The sequence below is a fragment of the Molossus molossus genome, unplaced genomic scaffold, assembly GCF_014108415.1.
Source record: "Molossus molossus isolate mMolMol1 unplaced genomic scaffold, mMolMol1.p scaffold_m16_p_14, whole genome shotgun sequence".
NCBI classification, from domain to species: domain Eukaryota; kingdom Metazoa; phylum Chordata; class Mammalia; order Chiroptera; family Molossidae; genus Molossus; species Molossus molossus.
Window position 1 is genome coordinate 46,861,124 of NW_023425349.1, and position 17,521 is coordinate 46,878,644.

The 17,521-nt window shown below is 39.6% G+C and overlaps 1 protein-coding gene across 1 annotated transcript in view; it reads left to right on the forward strand.

Moving 5' to 3' along the window:
- Nucleotides 1-17,521, forward strand: part of TRPM6 (transient receptor potential cation channel subfamily M member 6) — a 188,612-nt gene that overhangs the window by 70,542 nt on the left and 100,549 nt on the right. The window contains exons 6-8 of the mRNA XM_036261056.1: nucleotides 2,580-2,757; nucleotides 7,112-7,325; nucleotides 14,630-14,754. Of these exons, the coding sequence (XP_036116949.1) occupies nucleotides 2,580-2,757; nucleotides 7,112-7,325; nucleotides 14,630-14,754 (517 nt within the window). The remainder of the gene's footprint in view (nucleotides 1-2,579; nucleotides 2,758-7,111; nucleotides 7,326-14,629; nucleotides 14,755-17,521) is intronic.

A 17,521-nucleotide genomic window follows, 5' to 3' on the forward strand; every position in this document is an offset into this window, starting at 1 on the left:
GGATATTTTATAGAATTTATTAAAACAGTGTGGGAAGGAATTAGTAAACTTGGCATCTTAAGTTAATTCTTAAGGTGAGTTTTTAGTACTCGTTAGTGATGTATAATTTGATACTTCAGTTATAACTAAATGGATGAGTATGAAATCATCTCTTAAAAAATTTTTTGGGCCCTGGCCGGTTTGGCTCAGCGGTTAGAGCGTCGGCCTGCAGTCCTGAGAGACCCGGGTTCAGTTCCCGCTAAGGGCACGTGCCTCGGTTGCAGTTTGTCCCTGGCCCTGGTTGGTCGTGCGGGTGGCGGCCACTCGATGTGTCCCTTCACGTCGATGTTTCTCTCTCTCTCTCTCTTCCTCTTTCTCCCTCCTCTCTATCTGAACAAAAAGGTGTCCTCGAGTGAGGATAAAAAAAAAAAAATTTTGGGGATAATTGGTTTCTTCTTTGTGGCCACCTTGACACAATTAAGAAATTTTTTTTAAAGAAATTTTTTGAGCCAAACTGATGACATATGCCAGGGACTAAGATCTCAAATGCTCAAAAGAATAACAGTTTTGTAGCTTCTGCCTTGCTAAAATTTAATATAAACTACTTAAAAACTAGAATTAAATGATATAGACTCAAATAAAATGGATTAGACTAGAAAAATACTTGGAAGAAAGTGGGTTTAAAGGGAAGAACAGTCCTATGAAAGAGTAATGGTTTATCTCTCCAGGTGTGATTACCTCCATTGATGTTTTTAGAAAAGCCACAGTGAGATGCATCATTGAGTTTATATGGAGACCCTCCCTCCAAAAGATGACCAGATGACACAGTTCTCACTAGTAGATCCTGATTATCTGTACTCTTATACTTGGGATTTTTTTTCCTCCCTTAGCATCAACAGACCCTCCATTGGAACCCCAATATTGTCTTCCACGTTCCGACTTCTTGTTTTCTCTTTATCCTGCTTCCTCGCATAGTTGGACCCTATAATTTGTGCATTATTTGTTGCTTTTTACACACACAAAAGCCTGAATCATTTATAAAGTTGAATAATAATCTCTCTGTATGTAATAGATATCTGATCTGACATATTTGATACAAATAATGTTTTTTAGTCTGCAGATATATAATTTTTTTATTGAAGAAAGTATTGAAGTTCTACATATTCAAAATTTAATTTATTCTGATTGTTCCTAATTCATCCAAGATGAGAAGTCTATCAGTCTTTCACAAATATAATGAATGTTATATTTTGTTATTTTTATGTAGTTTTAGTTTTAAAAAGGATGTAACCTTTTATTTTGCTTAGTTTCTTTTGTTGTGTAGTAGACATTATGGCTATGAATATGAAATAGTTTCCCAAACTGCTAATTATTTGCAAGAAGATTTATTAACTTTTCCTCCTTTTAAAATTATATTACATATTTTTATTTATTTAATTTATGTTTATAACCAAGTATCTTTCATGGTTCTTTTCTCATCATAGTTCTATGTTTACATATTTCTCTGAAGTTCATCTATTTTTTGCATTAACATTTCTTCCTTTTGATGTGCATATTGTTTTATATGAAGACTTTTTTCCCCCCTCAAGTATTGTATATTAGAGATTTTTAGTTTTTTATTTTTCATTATTTTATTATTATTTTTAAATCCTCACCTGTGCACATGCTTAGAGAGAGGATGGGAGAAAAAGGGAGAGAGAGAAACAGCAATGTGAGAGAGAAATATTGATCAGTTGCTTTCCATACATGCCCCAACTGGGGATCGAACCCACAACCCAGCTATGTGCCCTGACCAGGAATTGAACTGGCACCAACCACCCGAGTCACTCTGTCCAGGCAGAGATTTTTAACTTAAAAACAACCCCACAAATTTGTTGAGGTATAATTGACATAAAAGAAAGCACACATAAAGTATAAAATTTGATTTTTTGGGTACCATTTTAATTGTATAATTAAGTATGTTAAGTAATTAATCTCCAGAAGTTTATCTTGCAAAATTGAAACTCTGCCTATTAAACAATAACTTACTATTGGCCCCACACCCCAACCTACGGCAACCCACTGTTTTACTTTCTCTGTGGATTTGCCTGCTCCAGGTGCCTCACTCTTATCCATGGCATCATACGGTATTTGTCTTCTTGTGGCTGGCTTATTTCTTTTAGCATAACTTCCTCAAGGTTCATCCGTGTGGTGTCATACCACAGGATTTTCTTTCCCTCTAAGGCTGAATAGTTCATTGTATGTATAGACCACATTTTGTTTGGCCATTCATCTGTTGATGGACTTTGGGTTGCTTCCACCTCTTGGCTACTGTGAACAATGCTGCTATGAACATGGGTGTGCAAGAGATTTTTGTATTTTTCAAAACATTCCCCAAATGATTGTGACGTGCAGCCAAGGGATAGAACCACAGAGGGTGTTTCTAAACTTAGTGGCCAGTCCAGTGTGAAAAATCTAATACAAATCTTACTGTGACGTAAAAGCTGTTACTATATGTCATCTCTACATTGCGCTAGAGAAATGTAGAAACATTACATCTGTTTTCTCTTCGGGAATTATATGTTTTCTATTTTTAAATTGTTTTTTATCCCAAATTTAAGGTGTTACTGTGGGCGATTGATTGGAGACCATCATGGGATAGATTATACCCAGACCACCTCGGCGGCCAGTGGTGATGAAAATGAACAGTGGTCTGTTGAAAAGCACACAACCAGAAGCCCTACAGATACCTTTGGCACTATTAATTTCCAAGATGGGGAGCACATCCACCATGCCAAGGTTTGTTAATAACCCACATTATATTGCTGGTTTTTAACAGAGGATATAACCTCCAAATTGTATCTCCTAATTATATCACTAAGTGTAGATGAGCAGATGACCAGGTCTTATTGCAAAAGTAGATCCATGTTATTAACCTCTTGACAAAAATGACCTGACCCTTCTTTTTCCTTTATGTCTGAGGGGGCATGCTTTCTCTCCTAGGTGTGGGGTGGCCAGCTCTTTATTTTTATTAAAAAAAAAAATTTTTTTTTTTGGTATGTTCTCCTAGCGGGAACTGAACCCGGGACTCTGTGATCCACAGGCCGATGTTCCAGCTGCTAAGCCAAACTGGCCAGGGCCAGCTCTTTATCTGATGGAACTCTTTCAGCAAGCTTATGCCCCCTGTGGAAGATGATGGCTTATTGCCCTTGAGACAGTTGCCAAAGGGCTGCTCTTATGGAATCCAGAAAGTTACTCCCACACGGCAGGCTTCAGCTGAAGCATGGTCCTAGCAATGGCTACTAACAGGTGGCTATTCATGCCTGCCAAGACCTTGTGAAAGCTTCTCAGCAAGAAAATGGGTGAATTTCTCTCTGCACCCCCTGAATTCCAATACTGGGCTCTTCGGGCCAATTTTCCTCTTGTCGCTAATAGGGTAATTTTGCATGTGATTTGTATAGTATTGACAGGTCAGCTATCTCACAAATGCTTTCTCTAGAGCTGGTTAACCACCTGCTACTTTATTAGAGGCAGCTTTCTCAGGGGAAAATGCAGGAGGCGCCCACTTCAGGAAAGCTCAGAATCAGCTGTCTTCTGGAGTGTGACCATCAGTTGGATGGATTCGAAACCACAGTTCTAATAGTGCAATCATAATAAAGTTTCATAATATAGTGCTGTAGTAACCTGCATTTCCAGTTATTAATCGTCTTGCATTTAACTTTGTGCATTGATGTTTTCTTTAGTTGGCAAGAAAACTGCCTTCATTCTCCTCTCCAGTACTTTTGGAAGCTGACTCTTAGTAAATATGTAATTACTCTGTATGTTATTTTTTCCTTAAGTTTAGTCTTCTTCCTTTTGCTTCTTATATTCATAATCACCTTCATGTACTCCTTTTTTCATCTATTCGACAAATATTTATTGAGGGCTCATACTTTGCTATGCTCCGAACAGCATATGTTCCGTGTACTAACATTGGTTTTGTGGGGCAGGAACGAACTTTCCTCTACCCTCAGGGTTCTCTGGCTGGTCTAATAATCAAATAGACATGAGAAAGATCAGCAAGAGAAGATAACCAAATTCAATACATACATATGTAAGGGAACCCCACATACATGAGAGAGTCAGAGACCCCACCTGCAGGAGAGGCTCAGAGGTAGAAAGGGGACGGAGGTATAAAAACATCCAGAGCTAGGGATGAAGTAAGGCACCTGGGCGCTTCAGAGGGTTGTTGCAGGGCGATCAGAAGAACAGACATTTAGTACATAGAAGTTTGTCCTGCCTTATAGTAGTTAAATGGGGGAACCAAAGTTTCTCTTGAGCCTGAAGCTAAAATTGCCCTGAGCGCAGAGGAATCTGCCTACCACGAGGCACATGTTGGGGTGCCTTGTTATGCACCCCCATAGTTACAACCTAGTGAAGGAAACTATTGCCACAGAGGGTGGGATGCTCTGGAAAGGGAATATAGGGTTGTTGGAGGGAATAGAAAGGTTAACTCCAATTTTTCTGGAGCTGTGTGTGTCAAGGAAGCCATCGGAAAGTAGGGACTGCTAAGCTGCGATCAGAAAGGTGAGGGAGATGTTCCGTGTCGGGTGAGGCTGAGAGGCAAGACCACCGCTCTAGGCCAAAGGAACACTTTGTGCAAAGGTCAGGGAAGAAGATGGTACATTTAGCAGAACTGAAAATATGGTTAGACAGACCTGATCCCAAATACATTTTTACAGTGAGCATTGGGCTCCCATTACATCTTTCTGTAGCTGAATGAGTTTTATTTGCTGTCCAGAAGAGGAGTGTCTGTCTTTTATGTTTAAAAGAGTTGCCCTTTGGGTTTCCCGTGAGCAGCAGGGAAGCTTGGAAGAGCTGGTCTTCATCTCCCTCCGTGCACCCCCCTCCCCCATGTTTATCCCTACCGCCACATTCCACTTGGGATTTGAGATGAATCTTTGCCAGTCTGAGTCTACCTAACCTGTGGGAGTTAGTTATAAAGGAGGAGGAGGGGGAAGAGTTGTTAACCTTTAGCACAGTCTTTGGTTGGCCTTGGGGAGAAAGACTCTAGGGCTGATAACTGAGTTAATCAGGGTTGTTTATCCTGAACTCTCAAGGAAAAATATCTTCTAGGACTGAAAGGTCTTTTATTTATTTATTTATTTATTTATTTATTTATTTATTTATTTATTTATTTTAATGTATTGATTTTAGAGAAAGGAAGGGAGAGGGAGAGAGAGATAGAAACATTGATGAGAGTGAATATCGATTAGCTGCCTCCTGCATGACCCCCACTGGGGATCCGGCCCACAACCTGGGCATGTGCCCTGACCGGGAATCGAACCGATGACCTCTTGATACATGGGTTGATGCTCAACCACTGAGCCACACCGGCTGGGCTAGGACTGAAAAGTCTTACAGTTGAAAGAGAGGGGAACCTGGGAGAAAGTTGGGGTAGAGAAAAGATGAACTAAACCAGAGGTGCCCCCTCTACCCGTATTAACTATTTGGAGAGATATAAGCTGTTTCACAAAGGCCAAATTGTTTTTTTCCCTACTATTTGAATATGTAGTAAAGCTGAGGCAACTCAGCCTCCTCACTTGTAATTGAATTCTAGTTCTCTTCAGCTTCTTTCCATGGCTCACGTTCTGGGATGGCTGCACCATCATGGTGTTCTGAAGTTCTAACACTTCAGTTATGACATAAACCTATTATGTTTTATGAATTTCAAAGATAAATGAAAATTGTTTTATTTACTTATTTTGTTAATGCTCACCTGAGGATACCATTGATTTCTCAGAGACAGTGGAAGGGAGGAGAGGAGGGAGAGAGAGAGAGAAAGAGAGAGAGAAAGAGAAATTGACTGGTTGCCTCCCACATGCACCCAACCAAGCCAGAGATCGAATCTGTATCCCAGATACATTCCCTTGACCAGGAATTGAATCCACGACCCTCTGGTATGTGGGCTGATGCTCTAACCATTGAGCAACACTGGCCAGGGCTGGAAATTTTTTTTTTTTTTTTTTATCCTCACCCGAGGACATTTTTCCATTTTTTGTTCAGGTAGAGTGGGAGGGAGAGAGAGGAACAGAGAGAGAGAGAAACATCGATGTGAAAGGGACACATCGAGTGGCTGCCACCTGCACGACCGACCAGGGCCGGGGAACAAACTGTAACCGAGGTACGTGCCCTTAGCGGGAATCGAACCCGGGTCTCTCTGGACCGCAGGCCGGCGCTCTAACTGCTGAGCCAAACCGGCCAGGGCTGGAAAATTGTTTTAAATTGCTATCACATTCTGGAGGATAATGTGATAATTTGTGATCATTCTTATTTGTATATCTACCTGTGATTATTTTTGGTATAATTTTATAATTCATGTTGTTTTTATTGCCCTCCTTTCTTCCTGTAAATCTGACTTATTCTTGTTGTTGGTTGGCTTACGCTTAAGGAAGACTAACTCATCTTAATATGCTTTTAATGGTCTGTATGTGGCTGCCTCTGCCGGAAGAAGGAAATCAGTTATACACTATAACCTTAAGCAAAATGGAAAATGCAAAATGATTCTAGGGCTACCTGCTGGTTTGGATTTCCCTACTCTTTTCTTCGCGTTACTTTAACTAATCAAAGATATGACTCTTTTGTGAAAAGCATTTATTTTGGAAAAAAAAAATTTCACAGGGATAATTATATATAAAGGAAATGGTTAGAATGTAAAATTCACAAGAAATTAAATGTACATGCTCCTGGATCTTAATTTAAATTACACAAGTCTGTGAAATGGTCAAGTAAATTAAATGCGTGGTGTTTATGAAAAATGCCATTTTATTTATTTCTAAAAACTTTTTTTAAATGGATTTGCTAGAGTAGTGGTTTTTGCCACTTTGAAGTATTTCTGCCTCATCTGAGACCGTCTGAGAGAACATTGGTGGGTCAACCTTGAAAGCCAGAGGAAGCCTTCCTACTGCAACTTGTAATTCCTGGAAGGAACCTAAAGGGGGTGTGGGACCCTTTGAAAGTAAATATTTCCTTTATGTCAAGATGAACTTTTGAAGCGATCTCAGACCCTACCTTCCAAGTTTCTGTGATTTTTAATTGCCTTTCTGCATGGTCATTGTTACCTGGCATGTGTTCCTCACTACCTTATGCTCATGTGTATGTGCTTATCTTCCAGTATATTCGAACTTCTTATGATACAAAGATGGATCACCTGTTACATTTGATGTTGAAAGAGTGGAAGATGGAATTGCCGAAGCTGGTGATCTCTGTCCACGGGGGCATCCAGAACTTCAAGATGCCCTCCAAACTTAAAGAGATCTTCAGCCAGGGTTTGGTCAAAGCTGCAGAGACAACGGGGGCGTGGATAATAACGGAAGGCATTAATACTGGTAAAGCACTCCCTGTTACACACCTCTTTAAGTTCCCTCTTTGTAACGGCGGACCATGCAGTACGGCCGCTCGTGTCCATCTGCCGTGCTGCCAGGATGTGGGGGCATGAGGGAGAAAGACGGAAAGCGTAGTGACTGGCAAAGAAACCCAGAAGAACCCTAGACCGTTCCTGGAATTTGTTTTCTACCATTGTTAAAATATGCTACTTTTATATAACTTTGGGTAAAAGTTTCAGTTAAAAAGAAAATCGCCTTTCATGAGCTTTGGACTGTGGTGAGGTTAAAAAGGACATGGGAGCCATGCAAGTGTGTGGTGTGTGGGCGTGGACATGAGCTCAACTCACCAGGGTCAGGTTCCCAGGCATTGGAGATCAGTGAGGCGTGCAACAACTGTATTGAGTATGGACATGTGGAGAGAATTAACTACATAATTGTCTTTTCACTCACTGTCTCTATCACTGACTCTTTCATACTTCTTCCTATTTTTTTTTATTCTCACCCGAGGACATTTTTCCATTTTTTATTCACACAAAGTGGGAAGAAGAGAGAGAGAGAAATATCTACGCAAAAGGAACACATCGAGTGGCTGCCACCCTCATGACCCAACCAGGGCCGGGGACAAACTGCAACCGAAGTACATGCCCTTAGCGGGAACTGAACCTGGGTCTCTCTGGACCGCAGGCCGACGCTCTAACCACTGAGCCAAACCGGCCAGGGCCATATTTCTTAAAATCTGACATTCAAGAACTTTATGTAGTAGTCTCAGAACCTCTAACCCTACTCCTTTACATCAGTATTTATGAACTGTCTGCACATTAGAGAGTCACTTGGGGGCTTTAAAAAATACAGATGCACAGACTGTACCCCTGATTAACTAGAGTTTTTTAAGGTGGAGCTTCATGAGTGTGTCTAATGTGAAGCCAGGGTTGACAAACCCTCCTCTGTTACGAATCATCTGTTATGACTCTGACACCAATTTTGATGTGTGGGTTCTTTCTCAATACATTCTTTGACACAAAGCTGGGTGTCCTGTAATTCAGCTCAGTTCTCTACCTGAAAATAGCATCAGCTTCCACGGGTGAAGGTCTCAGTCCCACAAGACTGTCCCTACTTTAAATGTCAATCATAAGTTGAGGTTGTTACCTGTTCTGACCACCTGGCTATAAATCAGAGGTTCCCATGACAACTTCCTTTGGTTCGATTAATTTGCTAGATTGGCTCACAGAATTTAGGAAACCAGTTTACTCAATTGATTACCAGTTGATTAAAAATATATATATATAACTCAGGAATAGCTAAGTGGAAGTGATGCATAGGGCAAGGTATGTGGAAGGGGCACAGATCTTCCATGCCCTTCCCTCTTCTCCACATGTTCACCGCCCTGGAAGCTCTCTGAACCCTGGCCGCTTGGTTTTTATGAAGGCTTCATCATATAGGCATGATTGGTCAAATCACTGGCCATTGTTGATTGAACTGAATCTCCAGCTGTCTCCAGGGATGCCTGGAGGTCAGGGGGTGGAGCTGAAAGTTCCAACTCTCTAAATGCTTGGTTGGTCCCCCTGGCAACCAGCCCCCATTCTTTGGTGCAGTCCAAAAGTCACCTCATTAACTTAACTTTGTTACTTTCATCACTTAGGACATTCCAAGGGTTTAAGGAGCTCTGTGTCAGGAATAGGATGAAAAGCAAATATATATTTCTTATTATAAATCACAATATGGCTTTTTATCTTTCTTTTATTTCTCTCTCTTTTAATTTTGATTGGTCCTAGCTATTAAATTCAGCCCATTCTTTTTTTTTATCCTCACCTGAGGACTTTTTTCCATATTTTGTTCAGATAGAGTAGGAGGGGGAGAGGGAGAGGGAGAGGGAGAGGGAGAGGGAGAGGGAGAGGGAGAGGGAGAGGGAGAGGGAGAGGGAGAGGGAGAGGGAGAGCGAGAGAGAGAAACATCGATGTGAAAGGGACACATTGAGTGGTTGCCACCCGCACGACCCAACCAGGGCCAGGGACAAACTGCAACCAAGGTACGTGCCCTTAGCGGGAACTGAACCCGGGTCTCTCTGGACCTCAGGCCGACGGTTTTGGCTGAGCCAAACCGGCCAGGGCCAGCCCATTCTTTTAGAGCTACATTAGATGCCAACATACCCATGAAGCATTCTCTATCTCAACTCACTTTTGTCTCTTAATTTCTATAGCATTTACTGCCTGTAGCACGTGTAGCATTCTGTGCTTTTCCTTACAGGCTAGGATGAGTCTGTGTGTCAGCCCCTCTTCCTGGATGTGAGCTAGAGGCTAGGCATTGAGCAACACATGCTGATTTAACAACTCGTTTCTTCTGACTGAAAGGATTGAAGGAAGCAAATGATAGAAAAACAAAGCAGAATAAAACCAAGGGATTTGGCTTGTCATTAATGGGTAACCTGGTTGTTTCTCGTGCACATTTTATTGAGGTAATTATTGTTTTAGATTCTTGGAAGAAAGTGAAGGTGGCGGAATCCTTAGTCTATTGTACAGTACTTATTTTATTTCCAGTACAAAAGGGGGTGAGTTGGGAAGTTTTGCAGAGTTCAGAAAAAGGTAGACTTGGGCAAGGCTAACTAACTTCATCAATGCATTACATGCTTTATTTTATTTATTGCCTTTTTAAAAAAAAACATTTTAGGTTAGGGCCAATTAAGGAACACAAATATAATACTGTGAAGACTATTGAAGTAGTTCGTATGAACAAAAGAAATGAGAAATGAGACATACTTGGAGCTACCTTAAACAATAATTAAGTTCACTTTGGCCAGGTATTCAGTTGGTTATAGTGTTGTCCTGATACGCCAATGTTGCAGGTTCGATCCCCGATCAGGGCACATACAAGAAGCAACCAAAATAAGTAGAAAAACAAATTGATGTCTCTCTCTCTAAAAATGAAACACGACAGTTAGGGTCTGATCTGTTTCTACCACAACTCCTTAGGGATTGACTACTCAAGGAGTCGTCCTTGGACCAGCAGTAGTAGCATCCCCTGGGAGCTTTTTGGGGATGCAGATCTCTGATTCCTCCCTAGACCAGCAGGATTAGGATCTGCATTTTGACAACATCCCCAGATGATTCTTACACACATTTAAATTTAAGAAGCTTTGCTTATGAACTTCTGTCTGTTCTTGAGATGCTTCTCAACTGTAGTTGAACATTACTTGGCATGAATTTTTGGCATTTACTTAAATTGAATTCCACAAGGCTTAATAGTCAACTACTTATAAAGCAGTCGGGCAGATGCTGTAGGTGAACGTTGAAGAAGATATGGACTCTGGGTTTATTGATGGGGTAGGTTGTGACAATAAGCAAATAGGCAGTAAGCAACTAACTAAAGACGGATGCTGAGTGGGTCATTGTCGAGATACAAAGAAAGTGTTTGGGAGTAAAAAGAAGAAGAGATAAATTCTAGTTCCAACTGAGGGTACCTGGGAAGCCTTGGAGAAGGGTATAGCAGTTGGTGTTGGCCTTGAAGGAAGAGTAGGAAGAGGCATTTGAGACAAAGGTGGCAGCTTTGGGCCAGGCATACAGTTGGAAATTAAGGCATGTGTAGAAAGAGGTGATCAGGTCACTGGCTGAATGTGCCATATGGCAGAGGCAGGGACAGCAAGGGAGACGAACCAGATTGGGTGCCATGCTGATGGACTGAGGTTTTATTCTCTATATAGTAGGCTGCTTTCAAAGGATCTTGAATAGGAGAATGAATAGGGAATGACACGGTCAGATTTGGTTCTGGCAGGAGTCCGAACAAACAATATGTACTAAGATCACATGTGGGCTGCTGAAAAATCACCACCACCACCACAATGCTGGTAACCCATGCCAAACCTATGGAGTCCGAGTATCTATTGTGGTGGCTGGCTCCACACTTAATATTGATGTGTGCCTGTGGTCTAGACCTCTGATTCTAAAAAATGCACCTAGCTGGTGTGGCTCAGTGGTTGAGCGTTGACCCATGCACCAAGAGGTCACCAGTTCAATTTCTGGTCAGGGCACATGCCCAGGTTGTGGGCCCTAGCCCCAGTAGGGGGCATGCAGGAGGCGGCCAATCGATGTTCTCTCACAACAATGTTTCTATTTCTCTCTCTCTCTCCCTTCCTCTCTCTCTAAAATTGATAAAGAAAAAAATTTAAAAAATAAAATAAAGTATGACTCTGGGAGAAGTGCAAAAGATGGGTTGGAGGGGAAAATGCAGAGAGAAGGAAATGATTTAGGTACATGCAATGTGCAGAGTTATTATTATTTTTCTGTTTTAATGTCATATACAGAGTCAGTATGATACATAGGATAATAAATGGAGCAATGTAGTGGTGTGATTAAAAGTCAGATTAAGCCATTCTCAAGAGGCTATATACTGCATGATTCCAGCTATATGACGTTCTGGAAAAGGCAAAACTATGAAGACAGTCAAAAGATCAGTGGTTGCAGGGGTTAGATTGGAGAGGGGAGAGGGCTGGAGTGAATAGGCATAGAGAAGAGGATGTTTAGGGCAATGGAAATGCTCTGTATGATACTATGATGATGGATACATATTATTTATACATTTTTCTAAACCCATAGAGTGTACAACACCAAGACTGAACTCTAATGTCAACTGTGGTCTTTGGGTGATAATGATGTCAGTGTAGGTTCATTAGTTATAATAAACGTTCTGCTCTAGTGGAGGTTGTTGATAGTAGGGTGCATGGGGGCAGAGAGTTTATAGAAATTCCCTGTACATTCAGTTTTATTTTGAACCTAAAACTGGTCTAAAAAGTGAAGCCTTTTAAGACTCGTGTTTCCATAAAAATCCTAGAAGAAAATGCAGGCAACAAAATTTCAGATATCATACGCAGCAGAATTTTCACTGATACAATACCTAAGGCAAGAGAAATAAAGAAATAAATGAACACATGGGACTACATTAAGCTAAAAATCTTCATCACAACAAAGGAAACAACCATCAAAATGGAAAGGGAACCCACTATATGGGAGAGCATAATTGTCAATGATACATCAGATAAAGAGTTAATTTCCAAAATATATAGAGTACTCATGCAACTTAACAAAAAGAAGACAAAGAACCCAATTACAAAATGGGCAGAGGACCTAAAGAGACACCTCTCCAAACTGGACATAAAAATGGTCAAGAGACATATGAAAAAATGCTCAACGTCACTAATCATCTGAGAGAGGCAAATTAAAACAACAATGAGGTATCACTTCACACCTGTCAGAATGGCCACCAGCAACAAATCATCAAACAAGTGCTGGTGAGGTTGTAGAGAAAAGGGGAACCTAGTACACTGCTGTTTGGAATGTAGAGTGGTACTATGTAGAGTGATTTCCACTATGGAAATCACTATGGTGTTACATTAAAAAATTAAAAATTGAACTGCCATTTGACCCAGTGATCCCACTTCTAGGAATATACCCTAAGAAGCCTGAAACACCAATCAGAAAGAATATATGTACCCCCATGTTCATAGCAGCACTATTTACAGTAGCTGAGATCTGGAAACAGCCCAAGTGTCCATCCATAGACGAGTGGATAAAAAAGCTGTGGTACATATACACAATGGAGTACTATGCAGCTATAAGAAAGAAAGATCTCTTATTCTTTGAGATGACATGGAGGGACCTGGAAAGTATTATCTTAAGTGAAACAAACCAAGCAGAGAAAGACAAATATCATATGATCTCACTTATTTGTGGAATATAATGAACTAAACAAACTGATGAACAAAATAGACCCATAGTCATAGAAGTAGGGTACAGACTGACAATCCTCAAAGGGATAAACCACAGAACTTATATGCATGTATGCATAACCAATGGACATAGACAACAAAGCTGGGGACCGGGTGAGGGGGGATGGGGAGGAGAGTGTCAATGGAAGGGAAAAGGAGAAACATCTGTAACAAAAATAAATTAATAAAAAAAATAAATTCAACAATGGCAGGAAACAGAAAAAACTCAAATTGTTCCAAAAAAATTTTAATCATCAGATTTTTACAATGATTATATTTTTTATTTTATTTATTTATTTTTTGTGGTATGTGCCCCTAGCGGGAACCGAACCAAGGACTCTCTGGTCCACAGGCCAATGCTCAACCACTGAGCCAAACTGGCCAGGGCTGATTATATTTTTTAAATGCATAAAAATCTAGTTAATATTTGATTCATGTGTATTCATGTTAACAGTAAATATTTTTTTAAAAAATGGGCAAAAGTATTTTTGTAAAAGGATTTGTTTTAAAACACCCATAAGTCATTATTTTTATACTATATTTTTATGAATCTGAATATTTATAGATTCCAGCCTGTGTGGTTATCAAAAAAGCGATAAATATGTTTTATAAAAAAAGAAAAAGAAAATGCAGATATCCTGGATTGCATTCCAAGCTCTACCAATTACCAACTTTATAACCTTGAGCAAGTTTATTAACTTCTTTGTGCCTTAATTTTACCTGTAAAATTGACTAATGGACTAAGAAAGTTTCTACTTAAAGTGTAAATACATGTAAAACAGTCAAAAGCACACCTGGTGCATAGGAAGAGTTGGCTGTTATAATTATTGCTACTATTTTTTTTTTTTTTTTTATGCTCACTCGAGAACATTTTTGCATTTATCTTCAGATAGAGTGGGAGGGAGAGAGAAACATTGATGTGAGAGAGACACATCAAGTGGTTGCCACCTACACGACCCCACCAGGGTCGGGGACAAACTGCAGCCGAGGTACGTGCCCTTAGTGGGAACCGAACCCGGGATTCTCTGGTCTGCAGGCTGACGCTCTAACCACCGAGCCAAACCGGCCAGGGCAATTATTGCTACAATTATTAATCCCAGAAGGCAAACACTAATGTATTGGTTCTGGAATATTTGTGTATATAAGGCTATTAAAATAATTTGCCCCAATAAAGCAAGGGACACATCTGAAGGATGTTTTGCTGAGACAGTAGAGAAGGTTAGAGAAAAAAAAATCCTTAGAATATTTATGTTTTCAGGGCTAGGCTTACAGGACATTCTGGTCAGGCAGGTGTGGGGGCAAAACTGAGCTGGTAAGTGGAAGCTACTCACAGGGAGAGGAGAATTGTTCAGGGAAAGACAGGAATAAGAGGTGTCAAGAGGGAGTAGAGGAAGCCAAGAGACTGAAACTAATTTCCCTGTGTCAACCACCTTTCCTAACGAGGGCCTTTTGCATATACTTGTCTATTTGTCTGTTCCTGGAAATCATGGTGTTTTTGCATGACTTTTTTTTTTTTGAATTAAAACTTGACTTCTAAACTGGTTCTTCATAGGAGTGTCCAAACATGTTGGGGATGCCCTGAAAGCCCATCTCTCTCAGTGCTTGAGAAAAATCTGGACGGTTGGAATCCCTCCTTGGGGTGTCATTGAGAACCAGAGAGATCTTATTGGAAAAGATGTAAGTAGATAATCCTTTCACAGCAAAAGGAAATGAAATGTATCTGATTGCCTAGATATCTGATGGAAATCTGGAATGTAATATATCCAGAAGCAACTCCTGACTTCCTATTGTATCCCTCAACCGATCTTCGACAATGACAAGCCCATCCTTGCAGTTGTTCAAGGAATAAACCTTGGACTCCTCCTGGAATGATCTGTCTCATGCCTCAGACCCGATCCATCAGTCAATTATCCCAGCTTTCGTTTAACAATATACCCAGAATCTGACCTCTTTTCATTACCTCCAGTATTACTGAGCAGGTCCAAGGCACCCTTTTCTGTCACCTGGATGGTTGTGACAGCCTTCCCTGCTCTCATCCTTGTTTCTTATTACAGTCTATTCTACACACTGTAGCCAGAATGATTCTTCTAAAATATAAACCAGATCTTGCTACTCCTCTGTGAAAAACCCTTCAGTGGACCCTGTCTCGTTCAGAACAATAGCCACGCTTCTGGCAATGGCGTGCAAGAAGCGAAATAAGGGACATTCATGATTTGGCCTTTCTCTTCTCTCATCTCATACTATTCTCTGCTTCATTCATTCCTGTGTATTGATTCTTTGATTCCAACTGTTTGTTTTTTCTAAAGAGAATAGACTTGTCTAATTGTTTATGACTAGTGGATATTTTCAGTAAAAATCGCTGTTATTACAAAAGGTATGAAGAAGGAAGATAGTTACGGTCAATATTTTGGTGTGCATTATTCCAGAATTTTTTCTTTGTATATGTGTATATGTATAGTGAAAAAAAAGGTTGCATGTTAAATAAGGAATAACAGAAACCCACGACTGTGAATCTGTTTTTTAGCTTAACTATCTGACATAGTTGTTTTTCTATGTCAATAAATAAAGACATGCTTATGGTTTATTTTAACTTTCATCTTGGGGAATTTAAACATATTAAAGAGTAAATAGATTAGAATAATGAACTCCTAAATTCCCATCTCCCAGCTTCACTTATGAACTCATAGCCAATTTTATTTCATCTCTTTCCTTGTGCACTGCATACCTTCTTCCTCCATTATTTTGAAGCAAATTCCATTAGTAAATATTTTAATAGGTATTCCTGAAACATATGGGCAATTAAAAACCATAGCCACATTGCCATTACTATACCTAAGAAAATTAACAATAGTTCCTGAGTATCATTAAATATTCAGTTTGTGTTCACGTTTCCGATTGTTTCCTACTTTTTGAGTTGCTTGATTTTATTATGTAAAAAAGTTTCCTACAGCGTGACAGTCTGTTGATATGTCGTTGAGTCACTTTAAGCAATTTTTAATCTATAGATTTTCCCTCCATCTCCTTTTTTTTTTTTTTTTTTGGCTGTTTATTTGTTGAAGAAACTGGGTCATTTGTTCTGAAGAGTTTCCCATAGTTTGGACTTTGCAAATATAACCTCTTGTAGTAGAGTCTAGGCTGTTTCTCTGCCTCCTGTCTTTCCTGTAAATTGGTAGTTTGATCCAAAGGCATGATCAGATTCAGGTTCTGTTTGTGCAAGTTCCCGCCACAGGAGGAGAGGTATCCTTCCCTGGTAACATAGGATTATCTCTTTTTATGATGTGATTGCCTACATTCATTATTTCAATAGGGTTGAAAATACTTGTATTTATTACACTGTTCTTTCTTCATTTATGAAGTTAAACACTTTATGGAGAAAAACATTTTTTTATCAGCCGCTTGGTTTACCTTGCGGTGCAGTTGTACAGGGGAGGGTAGAATAGATGCTCGACGCCCTCTCTTTATTTGCCAGTGCACAAAACAATGAGCTGGTTATCTACCATCCAAGGTGAACCATGAGATTTTGTTTTTTGATTCATGAATTTAAACATGTATAGTAAGTTTCCATCCATTATAGTTATTATTCTTAATCACGCTCAAATGATCTCCTTTTGCCCATTGGAGCCTTTTTGAGTTGACTCTTGAGTCCTTGTAACATAATTCTGTTCATTTTCCAAAGCTACCTTGCATTTGGTATGAAAAATGTTCCAGGCTCATTGTATATATTTTTTGGCCCTAGAGAAATGGATGGTTGCTTTTAGTGGGAAATAGTATTAACAGACCCAATTCTGGGGGCTAAGAGTGCATTTTGATTTTTCATGCCTCATAATATTCCACTGTATTAAAGTACTATAATTTATTTATCTAGTCCTCTAATATTGTTCATTTAAGCGATTTCCTGTTTTTCACTATTTTAAAATGATATTAATATTATAGTAAGTTATATAAATTTTTGAACTTAGCTGGCTTTATTTCCTTCAAAGTAATTCTCAAACCAGAATGCTTGAGCTAGTTGGTATCTACCTTTAAAAACACGACTCACCGACTTCCGGAAAGGTAGAAACAACTTATGTTCCTACCGACAGGGTATGAGGCTGCCCATTTTTCTGTTCCACTGCTAGCTCTGAGTATTCGGGCCTTTAAAACAAATTGCCATCTTGATATAAACTAATATCTAATTATTTTTATTTACATATCTTTGATTACTAGTGAGGTTTAACATTGTTCCATGTGGTTTTTGGCATTTTCCAGCATGGTTATTCTATTTTGACAGGCCTTTTATATTGTAATTCAGCTTATTTACATTTCTGTTTGTCATGTACGCTGCATTTCCCCCAGTTGTTATTTTATATCATTAATTATCATTATTCTGTAAATAAAAAATATGTATTAAGTCTGTCAATCCTTTTCTTTTTGGTTTCTGGCCTGTGTCATCCTTAGGAATGAT